At 34.7% G+C, this 15,694-nt stretch overlaps 1 protein-coding gene across 1 annotated transcript in view; it reads right to left on the bottom strand.

Moving 5' to 3' along the window:
* Window positions 1-15,694, bottom strand: part of LOC141283827 (gephyrin-like) — a 64,548-nt gene that overhangs the window by 11,725 nt on the left and 37,129 nt on the right. Inside the window, exons 3-8 of the mRNA XM_073817146.1 lie at window positions 13,318-13,375; window positions 12,661-12,753; window positions 10,599-10,693; window positions 10,107-10,173; window positions 8,804-9,076; window positions 6,835-6,969 (exon numbers count right to left, since the gene is read on the bottom strand). Coding sequence (XP_073673247.1) covers window positions 6,835-6,969; window positions 8,804-9,076; window positions 10,107-10,173; window positions 10,599-10,693; window positions 12,661-12,753; window positions 13,318-13,375 — 721 coding nt within the window. The remainder of the gene's footprint in view (window positions 1-6,834; window positions 6,970-8,803; window positions 9,077-10,106; window positions 10,174-10,598; window positions 10,694-12,660; window positions 12,754-13,317; window positions 13,376-15,694) is intronic.

Below are 15,694 nucleotides of genomic sequence, written 5' to 3'. Positions count from 1 at the left end.
CTCTCTCTCACACACACACACACACACACACACACACACACGCGCGAAGTGGATTTATTCTTCATCTAACACTCATCTGCAGCTGTCAGAGTATTTCACATTGAGGTTTTGACATTGAAAGCATCCAAAACACAAGTTGTAAACACAGTCCAGCATAGAGAAAAATGAATTAAACTACGTTAGTGCATTAATTTGATAGCCCTAGTGTCCTAATACTTTAAAAACAGCACAATTGTTGCATATCCTAAAGTTTATTCACACTATAGTTCAAAGGTTTGAGGTCAGTATGTTTTTTAATGTTTTGAGCAGTGCTGGGGGTAACGCATTACAAGTAACGCAAGTTACGTAATAATATTACTTTTTCCAAGTAACTAGTAAAGTAACGCATTACTTTTTAATTGACAAGAAAACATCTGAGTTACTTTTTCAAATAAGTAACGCTAGTTACTTTTTTCCCCCATTTATTGATTAAAAGCTCTCAATTAAATTATCTCACTCATTAAAAAACAGATATAGTATTCCTCAAAATGAATAAAAACAGTGAAATTCAATGCAAACCTGCAATAATTAAATATGTTAAATAATACAAATATCCTTTATGTATTTAATCCCATTTTATTAACCAATGTCTTTGCTGCCGACCTTCGATGATCCAATTCATCCATACTAATAACCAAAAATTACTCCTTTTACTCCTTTATTGCTGAAGAGTTGACATTATTTAGTTAGTAGTTCTGCGGTCTACTGTACAGACGTCAATTTATTTTTCTCTAAGCCCGAAGCTTTTGGTGTGAAAAGGCTTTGACATTTGCAAAAAATAGAACTTTTTCTATTAAAAACAAACAAGCAAGCCCCGCCCAGATTTAAAAAGTAACGCAACAGTAAGGCAACGCATTACTTTCCATAAAAAGTAACTAAGTAACATAATTAGTTACTTTTTAGGGAGTAACTCAATATTGTAATGCACTACTTTTAAAAGTAACTTTGGTTTTGAGTCTTTTATGCTCACCAAGGCTGCATGTATTTGTTAAAAAATACAGTAAAAAATTTTAAATTGTGAAATATTATTACAATTTAAAATAATTATTTTCTATTTGACTATATTTTAAAATGTAATTTATTCCTGTGATCAAAGCTGAATTTTCAGCATCATTACTCCAGTCTTCAGTGTCACATGATCCTTTAGAAATCATTCTCCTCAAGTAACATTTCTGATTACAGTTGTGCTGATTCACATTTTTGAGCATTTTTAAAAAAAAAAATAGAAACCTTTGCAACATTATCATAAATGTCTTCAGTCACTTTTGATAAATTTAATGCATCCTTGTTAAATAAAAGTTATTTCTTTCAAAAAACAAAAACGAGTACATTAAGTCTAAATTATTTTCTGTATTAATCAGCAGCAGGTTGCACATGCAAAAATAATTTAAATAAAAGCTGAACTCAAAATATTCCATTAAGTCCCCATCTAAGACAGAATGCAGGGGGTTTTAATCAATATATGCTTAAAGAACGAGTCGCCACTATTCTGTCCAATTACTTGTGCATTAAAATTAGATGCAGAATTGCATTTGCAGATAATCACAGGAACTGGTATATGTGTTAGTGGCTCACTGTTATGCAACCGTGTTATGTAACTGTGTGGAGGACTGCCACAGCCATATCATCATCTGTGTGTGTGCGACTGTGAGAGAACAGAAGACAGGAAGTGACATAGAGAGAGTCTGAGTATGCTTGGGATCAGGACGGCTATAAATCAGCTGACGTTTCTGGTAAAACAGCTGTGATGCTTGAGTTTTGCTTTGTCATTATCATGACACTATTGCACATCTCTGTTTCTGACGGTTTAGTCAGTGTAGTCAAAGCATCTGTATAAATCTGTTTAAATATATGCAAATATATGCATTTAATATGCAAATATTATGGTGACATCATCAATATTGATTACATTTTTTAAAAAGGGAAAATCTGAATCTGTCAACATTCATTCAATCTCATGTTGTTTCAAATCTGCATGACTTTCTTTCGTTTCGCAGAACACAAAAAGATGATATTTTGACATTGGACCCTATTTACTTTTATTGTATGAATAATAAATGTTTAAACTGTGTTTTCAAGTATCTTCTTTTGTGTTTCAGAAAAAAAACGCAAAGAAATGCAGTTTAAAAATCTAAATGTTAAAAATAGATGAGTCCTGCAGTATAAAATAAAATAAATAATAAAAATATATTGCAATTCAAATTAAATAAAGTAAATAAAAAGTACACACACACACACACACACACACACACACACACACACACACACACACACACACACACACACACACACACACACACACACACACACACACACACACACACACACACACACACACACAATTAATAATAATATTAATTTAAATTAAAACAAGTCTAAAAAAATTTTTTTCAAATAAAAATATTGGTTACATTTTTTTAAAGGGAAAATCTCATGTTTCAAAATTTGTCTTTTAAAATTTATTAAATATTTATAAAATATAAAAAATATATTGGAATTTAAAATGAAATAAAACGAATAAAAACTACACAAACACAGATATAATTAATAATAATAATTAAAATTCAAATGTAAAGTCAATTTTTTTAAATAATAATAATAAAACTATATTAGTAGCTCACTTCTACTAAAATGTCACTGGAGTCTAGATGTTAAAAATGCAATGCAAAAATGAATAGGCCAAAGGGGAATCATTTTAGCTAATAACGATAAGAAATGTATTTAGTAAATACATTAAAAATAAAAAACATATGCATTTAAATTCGTTGATAATTTGTTGTAAGCCTGAGGAATGTTGAAAGACAGAAATTTTGCTCATTAATAAATATTTTTTTGTGATGATGCAAGTTAAAGTAGTTTTTTTACTTTATAATGTACTTCCATCCTACACACCTATAAATGATTCAGATGTGCAAGGCATTATATATATTTTTATTAGCTAGTAATAATAAAACATGTCATTTGATAAAAATTATGACTTGAATGACTTAAAATATAGCATGTACACAAGTTATTAAACTACTGCTTTTATGCTGTTGTTTTGGTCACTAAACGCTTTATAAGAAAAAGCGCATGTACACCAAAAAACTAAGTCACACGGGTTTGCAATGACAAGAGGGCGAGTAAATGATGACAGAATTTTGCATCTCTGTCAAACTGATACCTGTTGAAACTCTCTCACTCATATGAGCGCAGCACAGTCTCCACAGCAACCCCCGCTCCCATGACAACCATCTGCATCCACACAGCGGGGCGAGAAATGATTGTGACACATGAGCTGACGAACGAAAGCTGCTCGCCTGGCTCGGGTGAGAGTCCTGAGCCACATGGGTCAAAGCTACAAGTTAGCCACATTACTGCAGCTCAAACAGTAGAGCATCACACGAGCAACCCCAAGGTCATGGGTTCGATCCCCAAATGGTACAAAAAAAGTCTAAATGGAATGCAAGTCACATTGGATAAAAACTATATGCCGAATGCATAAATGTGACCCTGGACCATAAGTCCTAAGTAGCACGTGTATATTTGTAGCAATAGCCATAAATACACTCTATGGGTCAAAATGATACATTTTTCTTTTATGCCACAAATCATTAGGATATTAAGTAAAGATCATGTTCCATGAAGATATTCTGTAAATTTCTTACCGTAAATATATCAAAAATTATTTTTGGATTAGTAATATGCATTGCCAAGAACTTCATTTGGACAACTTTTTGAATATTTAGATTTTTTTGCACCCTTTCTGCTTTTAGATGATGTATAAATCTTAATTTAAAAAAATTGACCCTTATGACTGGGTTTTGTGGTCCAGGGTCACAAATGAGAAAAAGTGCATATGTTCATCTTCAGTCAAATAGATGTTTATAAACAGATGCCAATACATTTTCTCTTTGATTATTTATCCAAAGTTTGTCACGAGATTGCTCAAAAAGGCACCAAACTGTATTATTAATAAAAATAATAATAGTATTTCAATGATACTAAAATAACAATGCAGTCTAGATGTTAAAAAAATTTAGAGCAACGGTAAAAGGGACTAATTTTAGCTAATAATGACTAGAAATACTCAATATAACTAGAAATAACGTTTGGGATGAGTAAGATTTTTCATGTATTTTAAATAAGTTTCTAATGCTCATCAAGGCTGCGTTTATTTGATCAACAGTACAGAAAGAAATGAAATATTGTGAAATATTATTATGATGTAAAATAACGTTCTTTAGTTTAATATACATTACAAATCGAATTTATTTCTGTGATCAAAGCTGAATTTTTCAGCATCATTACTATATGTTCAATGTCACACGATCCTTCAGAAATCATTCTAATATATGCTGATTTATTATCAGTGCTGGAAACAGTTGTGTTGCTTAATATTTTTTTTGAAACCTATGATACTCTTTTTCAGGATTCTTTGATGAATAAAAAGTAAAAAAAATATTTATCAGTAAATGTATAATATAAATTTAGAAATTAATAATTTTATTCAGCAAGAATGTGTTAAATTGATTAAAAAAAAAGTGATAGCAAAGACTTGTTAGAAAAGATTCATATTTTGAATAAATGCTGTTCTTTTTAACATTTTATTCATCAAAAAATATTTGGTAGCACAACTGTAGCCAACATAGATAATTATATAAATATTATTATAAAAATAATAAATCAGCATATCAGTGGCTGATGAAAATTCAAAATTCATTTTCTGTATTTTTGATCAAATTAATGCAGTCTTGATGAGTGTAAGAGACTAAATAAAACATACTGTAAAAAAACAAAACAAAACTGTCAGCTGAGGTTGCCAGAACTGCCAAGACTTTTTTACTATAACATTTATAGCTAATGTTAATGTACAAAACTACAGAAGGACTAAAATTAGTTTTGTACTTTTATAGTACACTAACAACCACCATAAAACACTGTTGGTAATAAAAAAGCAACACGTTTTCATCAGAACTATTTTTTCCACAAGCTGTGGTAAACACGAAGGCAACATACACGCAAACACTATTGTGGTAACGCTTAAACAATGCAACAAACTCAAATACATTTAGCAACATAAAATTCAAAACAAACCCCTTATGATGAGAAACTAAGAACAAACAGTTATTTCACTGAAAAACGATACAATGTGAGATATCAGGCAGGAAATTCTGGGACTCTCAATGTTCACAGAGATGATTTGTTCTTTTTCACTTCCCAAAAAAAAGTAGTACGTTTGAAACATCCGGTTGGATTTATTACAGTTTTTCACCATATATAGAAAAATAACAAATTAGTCATATTCCTGCAGCTCAAACAGTAGATCATTGCACTAGCAACACCAAGGTCATGGGTTCGATTCCCATGTACCAAAAAAAGAGAGTAAATGCAATGCAAGTCACATTGTATAAAAGTTAAATGCCAAATGCATAAATGAGAAAAAAAATGTCCATCTTCAGTCGAATAGATGTTTATAAACAGATGTCAGTAACTTTATTTCAACATTTATCCATAATAATAAAATAAATAAAACAACAGCAACAACAAAAACTAGTAGCTTAGGTTGCCAGAACCTAAAAAAATATATGGTGCCAAGATTTTTAAACTATAAAACACAGTACACTGACAACCATCATAAAACAATAAGAAAAGCATAATTTTCATCACTTCTTCCACCAGCTAAGGTAAACACTAAAGGCAGCATACACACCAACACTATTGTAGCAATGCTAAAACAATGCAATAAACATTAATTTAGCAACATAAAATGCAACATAAACCCCTAATGTATATAAATACTTCACTGAAAAGCAATACAATGTGAGATATAGGGACAGGAAATTCCCGGGACTCTAAATTTATGCTTTTGTACTGTAAATAAGATGATTTGTTCTTTTTCACTTCCGAAAGCTCTAAACGTAAAACATCTCATTGGATTTATTACAGCTTTTCACCATATATAGTAAGGAAACCTGCTGTTAACAAATGAACAAGTTTTTAACCTAGTGTTTTTAGTCTTTTAGCATTAAAATAATGATCATTTAATAAAAGTCGTCTGTAACACATTCAATCTGCGAATCACACAAAATATTGTATGGCTTAAAAATGACTTCTAAATACTTTTTTTTTTTATCAGCTCGATGGTGCTCATTTCCAGTTTGCAAAAGAGCAGTTTAGACCTTGTGCAACTTCATTTGTTCAATTTTTTTCTTTAAACACAGTATTTTACTAAACTAAAACTGCTATAGAGATGCCAGAAGACAGTCTGTGCTGTGAAAGATGAAATTATCACTGCAAAAAAAATATTTTTCCTCAGTATTTTTGATTTGCTTCCAGTACAAATGCCTAAACCTTCTTAAATCAAGATGCATTTATTGGAGAAGTAAAATCACTACGTTAGTAAGCGCTGTTTTCTGAAAAATTATCAAAATTAGGTTTTGTAAACAAGGAAAAAATCTGCAAATGGGATCAGAAAGTTAATGTTGTTTTCTCTTTCAATTAAGTCTATTTTCTGACCCTATAGGGAGATTTTTTTTAATGCATAACTTATTACATATACATATTCTTAAGTAAATGTATTTTGATTTAAGAATGTTTAGATATTTGCACTGAAATTTAAACAGAATTCTTCGATATCCTAAATATGAAACAGAAACCTGTGAAATCCACACACAGATGGGACTCTGACAGGAGTTTTGGGGTGAGGTGAGCGTGGAGATCGGCAGCAGGGTGAGCGAGGTGGGGAGGCAGAGGAACGGCAGACAGGAAGCGAACAGTGCGGGGACAGGATACAGAAAGAGAGGTTGCTCTCACCTTGGGGGTGGGACAGGAAGCGGTGGACAGGCGGGAGGTAGCCTGGGCGCGTGGCGACTCGGACGGCGTGGTGCTCAGAGACGCCGTGTCACGGGGAAGGACCTGGACGCCCCGTGAGATGATGGAGTCAGGAATCTGAGACACGAAAGAAGGATGTTCATCATAATCGAAAACCTCCAAACATCGGCACTCTTACTATTTCTGCATTATATGTAACCCTGGACCACAAAACCAGTCTTACGTAGAATGGGTATATTTGTAGCAATACCTAAAAATACATTGTATGGGTCAAAATGATTGTTCTTTCTTTAACGCAAAAAATTATTAGGATATTAAGTAAAGATCATGTTCCATGAAGATATTTTGTACATTTCCTAGACAGTAAAAAAAGTTTTAGTGCTGCCTTAAAATTTTACGTTTAGACAACATGAAATGTTAAGTTGTACTACATGAAAACATGAATATTTGAGTTGAGTAAACTTAACATTTTAAGGCAGCATGAACACTTAATTTTTTAAGTTGAAAATACTTTAAGTAGTTTTTTACAGTGTACTGTAAATATATCAAAACTTAATTTTTTTGATTAGTAATATGCATTGCAAAGAACTTCATTTGAACAACTTTTAAGAAGATTTTCTCAATATTTAGATTTTGTTGCACCCTCAGATTCCAGTTGTATCTTGGCCAAATACTGTTAAAAGTCAAAGTTTGCACATTTTTAACTTGTGGTGAAACATGTTCCTGTGACGTTTATAATCATATATTTTGCATACGTCCCAATCTGCTTACTCTTTGGAGTGTTCAAGGTTGTAGTACACTGAAAATAGTATGCGAAAAGTGCACAGATTGTACAGTATTTTTAGATTTTTGAGTGTGCATTCTTGTTTTTAACAATATTTGGCCAAGATACAACTGGAATCTGAGGGTGCAAAAAAATCTAAATATTGAGAAAATCGTTTTAAAACGTAATGTTCTTACAATGCTTATTACTAATCAGAAATTAAGTTTTGATATATGTGACCCTGGACCACAAAACCAGTCTTAAGTCGCTGGGGTATATTTGTAGCAATAGCCAAAAATACATATCATGGGTCATTTTAGATTTTTCTTTTATGCCAAAAATCATTAGGAAATTAAGTAAAGATCATGTTCCATGAAGATTTTTTGTAAAATTCCTACTGTAAATATATCAAAATGCAATTTTTAATTTGTAAAATGCATTGTTAAGAACCTAATTTGGACAACTTTAAAGGTGATTTTCTCAGTATTTATATTTTTTTGCACCCTCAGATTCCTGATTTTCAAATAGATGTATCTCGGTCAAATATTGCCCTATCATAACAAACCATATATCAATCGAAAGCTTATTTATTGAGCTTTCATGTGATGTATAAATCTCAGTTTTGTAAAATTTAACCTTATGAATGGTTTTGTGGTCCAGGGTCACATATTTATGGTAGAAAATCTTCATGGAACATGATCTTTACCTAAGATCCTAATGATTTTATGACCTAATATGGCCTAATATGACCCACAACCTCTTGCTATGTAAAATAGGAGAAAATTGTGGCAGTTCAATATTAACTTTTCCAGTTTTCAGCAGACTAAAAAAAAATTAAACCTAAATATTAATAAAAAGTAATAAAAATGACAAAAATGACAAAAGCACACAAAATGAAATTAAATTGAAAACTAAAAATATATAAATAAAAGCTCATTGAAATGTTGACAAACTATAATAGCATATAAATGATGAATGGACATAAACACAACCACCACACAAATGATGTGAAGATGATGTCATGGTATTCACTCACACCAGCGGATGCTGCAGCACACATGAAGATGACACACAATATCATGAGGGGAATGAAGGCAATGGAGCACCTGCAAATGTCCAACAGAGATTTGTGAGAAATACTATACATACTGTATAGCATAACTGATTTATATGTAACTACAGGCTTACCTTGGCAGCGATGGAGGCGGCGGTGATGTGCGAGGAGGAGCTGTCCTCTGTGGAGGCCACACCACTGTCCTTCTTCTCCTCCTCCTCTTCCTCACACTGCACGCCCTTGTCCTCAGTTTGGCGGTGCGGGCTGCTAGTGGGCAGCGGGGACGGAGGTGGCGGAGGCGACGGCAGGTCCTCCAGCTCGTTGGGCACCTCCTTCACTTTGACCACAGCTTCTCGGAGCAGGTCGATGGCATGCGGGAGAGCGGGCAGGATAAACTGGAAGCATTCCTGCAGGACACAAACACAAGGAGGAATAAATCATAGAGCTTGAGATATGAATTAACAGCAATGGTTAACACGGTAATCTAATGGAGCTTGAATACAAGCCTTAGAGTTGTTTTTATCTGCTGTGTCATTTATTTTTTAACACAATATGTGACCCTGGACCAAAAAAAATCTTAAGTAGCACATATATATTTATAATACATTGCATGGGTCAAAATTATCGATTTTTCTTTTATGCCAAAAACCATTAGGATATTAAGTAAAGATCATGTGGCATGAATATATTTTGTACATTTCCTACTGTAAATAAATCCAAACTTAATTTTTGATTAGTTATATGCATTGTTAAGAACTTCATTTGGACAACTTTAAAGGTGATTTTCTCAGTATTCAGATTTTTTTGCACCCTCAGATTCCAGATATTTAAATAGCTGTATCTCGGACAATTATTGTCCTATCATACATAATTTTATTTAGTTTAATTAGATGTACTAAAGTAACTAAAACTGAAACAAAAATGGTTAAAAACTATATAGACATTTTTAAAATCCACAAAATTAATAAAAATTTAAATAAATTAATATAAAAAATTAATATAAGAAATATTAATACAATATAATAGTATCTCAATGATACTAAAATAACACTGGGATAATCCACTACTATAGGAGATTTACTGGAATTGATTACAAAGTGCAAATCTTATTTAAAAGATGTACAAACATTTTCTATGTCCATGGTGTTTCTCATAAATTGGCCAAGCAATGAAAAAATGATGGCCCTTAAGTAACCTATTCTGGACTGATCCAAAGTAGGCTTTATAATTATTCATGTTTATCTCTATTTCCAGCACTCATTAATGTATATTTTATTGAGACCACAAGCAAGTCCACAAACAGAACTAAACATGCACATTATGTTTAAAACAGAGGTGCTATATTGAAAGTTTTGGCTAACGGAGTACATACTGCTAGACCACTACTGAGATATATGACTAACCGCACACTTAATGAAAGAAAAAAAGGATTCTTACCTGTGAACCTTTTTTACTGCCTGGCAAATTTATGATGAGAGTTTTGCCTCGGATACCACACACGGGTCTGTACACACACAAGTCGAAAGAGAACGATTCCAACATTGATAATAATCAGAAATGATAATTTTCTTTGTGTTCTAAAGACATTTTCTTTGGATTATTTTACTACTCGAGAGAGAATATAGGAAAATAATTCACATATATAATTACATAAGTAAAATTCACATGCATAAACAAAAATCTGGCTCTAACCTATCTTTTCTTTATTCAAAGTTGATCTAGACAACTATAATGAAACTATCCGAAGTTCTGTTAATCCTAAAGCAGTGAAAACTGCATCTCTGCCGGTACAAGAACAATGGTCACATATAGTTATTTGTTAGGGACAATCCCTAGTTTCCCTACTAAATTCTACGCCCTTGAGTATAATTATGAACAAAAGATCTTCTACACTGAGACAAGCATGTTGAGGATGTGTTGAAGCAAGACCTGGAGAGCATTCCTAGAGGAGTGACATTCAGAGAGCCCACCAGCATGGCCAGAGACATCCCTGGAGCTTCCCGCTCGATCACCTCTTTAGTGGCCTGGACAGACAGACAGAATGACAGAAAGTAAGAAAAAGCAAAAATTATGTCTCTTTAAATATTTCATATTTGTCTAGACCTGCTGAAATTAAATGAAGGCGTTTTAAACCATGCTCAAAAATTTTGATTAAAAGTCATCAAAAACATTTTTTGATGCTATCCACACTTATTTTTAGAGCATTACTTATTGTATGTCAACATGTGTCTTATTTGTGTCAGTTTTAATTCTCAAGACAAAGTTAATCATTACTATATTTCATGAAACATTTAATCGAACTCCATTATGCCTTCTGAGCTATTGAAGAACAACCTCTGAGCAATATCACATTCCTCTGGGAGAAAAGCTTCACAGGAATGTGACAGATCAACAGGGACTGGTCACATTAAAACCCTGGGTAATCCTGCTGTATCTCACACTGCACAAAATAATCATCTCTGTGTGTGTTCTTTGTCCTTGAGTGACACTTCAAACATCATTAGAGAGATAGAGGGAGAAGAACGAGGGAAAACATCAAAGGAGGAGTATTGATGAGACTCATGGGATGAGAGAGAGAATGTGTGTGTGGAAGAGGGAGAGTCCCTGAGTCTCCTTTTGCTGAGAAATACAGTGGAGTCCAAAATCTGAGACCACTAGTAAAAATGCCTCTATTTTACATCAGTCGTCTATCCATCCATCCATCTATCAGTCATCTATCATCTATCTATCCATCCATCCATCAGTCTGTCCATCCATCCATCCATCCATCCATCCATCCATCAGTCTGTCCATGCATCCATCCATCTATCAATCCATCCATCAGTCGTCTATCCATCCATCCATCCATCCATCCATCCATCCATCCATCCATCCATCCATCATCTTTCTATCCATCCACCCATCCATCTATCTGTCTGTCTGTCCATCCATCCATCCATCTATCAGTCTATCCATCCATCCATCTATCCATCAGCATTCGTCTGTCCATCCATCTATCCATCTATCCATCCATTCATCCATTCATCCATCAGTCTGTCCGTCCATTCATTCATCCATCTATCCATCAGTCTATCCGTCCATCCATCCATCGGTGTCCGGCCGTCCTTCCATCCATCAGTCATCCATCTATCTGTTCGTCCATCTATCCATCCATCCATTTAACCATCCATCAGTCGTCCGTCCATCCATTCATCAGTGTCCAGCTGTCCATCTGTGCGTCTGTCTGTCTGCCCATCCATCAATCCATCCGTCTGTTTGTCTGTCCGTCTGTCCACCGTCTATCCATCCATTCATGCATCCATCCATCCATCCATCCATGCATCCATCCATACATTCTTCCATTTTTCCATTCATCCATTTTTCCATTCATCCATCAATCCGTCCATCAGTCTATCCACCCATCCTTCCATCAATCCATAAATAACTGGTTTGACATCAGAGATCATCTCAGGACATTTGGCAGCATCTCTGATGAGAATATGGCACACCAATAAAGCCGAGACATTTCATCCATCTATCCATCCATCCTTCCATATATCCATCCATTCATCCATCAGTGTCTGTCCATCCATCCATCCATCCATCCATCCATCCATCATCCATCCATCCATCAGTGTCTGTCCATCCATCCATCCATCCATCCATCCATCCGTCCGTCCGTCCGTCCGTCCGTCCGTCCATCCATCCGTCCGTCCATCCACCCATCCTTCCATCCATCCATAAATAACTGGTTTGACATCTGAGATCATCTCAGGACATTTGGCAGCATCTCTGATGAGAATATGGCACACATGTAAAGCCGAGATGAGACGAGATCTCAGAGCTGTTGACAGACTGAGATCTGATCTGGACCGGTATGACTGCTAGAAGTGCTCTTGTGATAGTAGATAATTCATTTTGGCTTATGTTCAGAGTTTTGGAGTGTGTAATTGAGGACTGTAAGAGAATATTTTAGGCACACACACACACACACACACGGTACAGGACCAACCTCAGGTGTAACATCTCGTGGAGCGAAGCCAGTACCACCAGTGGTCAAAATCAGGTTTAACTCTTTCTCATCACACCAGTCGATCAGAGTCTCCTGAACCAGACAAAAGAAACAAACGTCGGTAAACACACACATTTAAAAGTTACATGTTTTTGCCAAGTCTCTTTTGCTTATTAAGGCTGTATTTATTTGATTCAAAATAGATTACAGCAAAAATCGTGAAATATTATTACCATTTAAAATCACTGTTTTCACTGTTTTCTAAAAATGTAATTTATTCCTGTGATGCAAAGCTGAATTTTTAGCATCATTACTGCAGTCTTCAGCATCACATGATCCTTCAGAAATCATTCAATATGCTGACTTGCTGTTCAATGTTGAAAACTAAATGGGAAGTTGAAAAGAACAGCATTTATTTGAAATTGAAATCTTTTGTTACATTATAAATGTCTTTACTGTCACTTTTGATCAATTTAATGCATCCTCACTGAATAAAAGTATTTATTTCTTTTAAAAAATATTATAGATGCCGAACTTTTAAACAGTGATATATCTGTGATATATCATTATTATATCATACAGATAGTTTAAAGCTTTAGGTGAAGTGAGATTATGTTGATAAAACTATTTTCCCGCTACCTGAATTTTGAAACATACCTTGATCTCATCAATTTCATCGGGAACGATTTTGTAAGCTGAGATGGTTCCTCCAAGCCTGAAAAACAAGATCACATCAGTATTAGAAGAAAATCGTAAGGACCATAAAGATGTTTGTAGAAATCAAGCTTTTATTTCTATTGCATGGTGCCATCCTGTGGCCACATCAAGAATTAGGACAAACAGAGAGAGACAGTGTGTGTGTGTGTGAGAGAGAGAGAGGAGGAGAAAAGCACTTGAGGCAGGAGGTGTAGAGCAGCAGACAGGTCTTATGTAAGGTCTCTTTTTCCTTCTCGCTCTTTTTTTCCCCTTTTTGCGTGTGTGTTATTTTTAGGAAACTATAGCATCATGTTTCCTTGTGACAGCAGACTCTCCCTCGCTCGCTCTCACACACATACACACACAGCTCAAATCCCCAAGAAAGCACACACACGTGGGGACATTTTGTCCCCATAACACAGGGTATATCTAATCCACTCACCCCCCCCCACACACACACGACTGCTGCAAAATGACCTACACACACTTTCATCAAAAATATATAAAACAGATTAATTAAATTTATTACTTCAAGCTTTGCAAAGAAAAAGCATGCTAATAGATTTGCATCTAAATAAATGTGATGAAAATGCAACCATTGCAACTCAATTTTAGTCAGCACATTATAAACTATATGTAATTATAAATAATACCTTTAATTATAAACAAAAATTAAAAATCATAAAATACAAAAGTATATGTAATTATATAAATGCAAAAAAGCACTTTAATTATAAATAAATAATGAAAATTGTGAAATACAAAAGCCTAGACTGGTAAAATGAAAATTTTAAATGTAAGTTATAATTAGAAGTAAGTATACTACTATATCAGTTTGTTCATTCTTTAGCTGCCCCTTTATTATAAAATTATTTTATATTACATTTAAATTTTTCTTTCATTGCAATAACTTTTATTGCGATTTAAATATATGGTTTATTCTATAAGAGATACATTACTCTTCAATATCCAGAGCAACAGTCCCACCTGTCAGGTAAAACACAGTAACCCCTGAGTGATATTGGGTTCACTCTTTGCAAAAATAACATTATACTGATAGCAAATAACTTAGGATCTTTTCTTCCGTTTCCAAGGAAACCACTTCAGACTACAGCCTCTGGTGGCAGTGCCTCTTTCTCTCAGAGCATAAGATGCTAGACAGTTCGTTTTGTGACTCTGACATAGGTAGACACGCGGTTTGGGCCCAGAGTCAGTGTCCCTTGTCCTGAACGTGTGGAAAACTCATAGTGTTTAATTAACAACAGAACATGCCTGAGGATAATTCTGCTTAATGTGTTTCATTAGGAGCCAGTGCTGTGAAATACCTGTGCTTACATTTCACCATCTCCATCTTTAGCTTAAAGAGTTACCCAACCCCAAAATGAAAATTTTATCATTAATCACTTACCCCCCACATCGTTCCAAACCCATAAAAGCTTTGTTTGACTTCGGAACTTCACAAATTAAGATATTCTGATGCATTCTGACAGCTCTCTGACTCTCCCATAGACAGCAATGTAATTAACACAATCAGCGTCCAGAAATGTAGCAAGGAGATCGGTAAAATAATCCATTTGACAACAGGGGTTCAACCGTAATTTTTACAATGCTACAAGAATACGTTTTGTATGCAAAGAAAACAAAAATAACTACTTTAATCAACAATTTGTTTCTTCCGCGTCACCCTAGCGCCATTTTGGAGCGTATCCAGTAAAGGCAAACAATGCTGTTTTGTGCAAAGAATACCCAAGACTTGTCATTCATATAGTTTTGAATGGGGAAAAATGCAACGTTCATTATGGCCGCGAAGCCCCGCCTTCTTAATGAAAGAGCCAATAGTTGATTAGTAAAGTCAGCGCGTCACTGTAGCTGCCGTTAGAAATCCCAGTTGCTATAGAAACAGTCTGCGCTCTAAGGGCCCGATCACACCGAACACGTTTTTGCAGTGAGAGGCGCCTTTTTTGAATGGTTTTCTGTTGGCAGTGAGCGTTCTGCGCGCTGCTTATGCGCCCCGGGCGCCTCCCATTTTCGCCGCCTGCTGCGCCTTGCGTTTTTGCAGAAGCGCTCTGAGCGCCTGAAGTTGAAAAAAAAGCAACTCTGAGCGGAAAAAAGCCCGACGTCATTCGCGTTTTTTCCATTGTCCAATCGAATGAATGGAGAGGCGGGCCTTCTGTTGTGGTGACGAAAGTTTACCGTTGCTTAAAAAGTCCGGAGACTGCAAGAAATGGAGGAGAAACTTTTGGTGTCTGTCGTGGGTAACCCGGAGCTGTATTTCTTAGGGTTTCTGCTAATATGACATTTTAATTAACAGCAAAAACCAAAGATTTTAGAGCGCTGG

This window comes from Garra rufa, chromosome 13 (genome assembly GCF_049309525.1).
Source record: "Garra rufa chromosome 13, GarRuf1.0, whole genome shotgun sequence".
Lineage (NCBI taxonomy): Eukaryota > Metazoa > Chordata > Actinopteri > Cypriniformes > Cyprinidae > Garra > Garra rufa.
The sequence above is the reverse complement of the archived record's forward strand: the minus strand, read 5'-3'. Positions and strand labels throughout refer to the sequence as shown.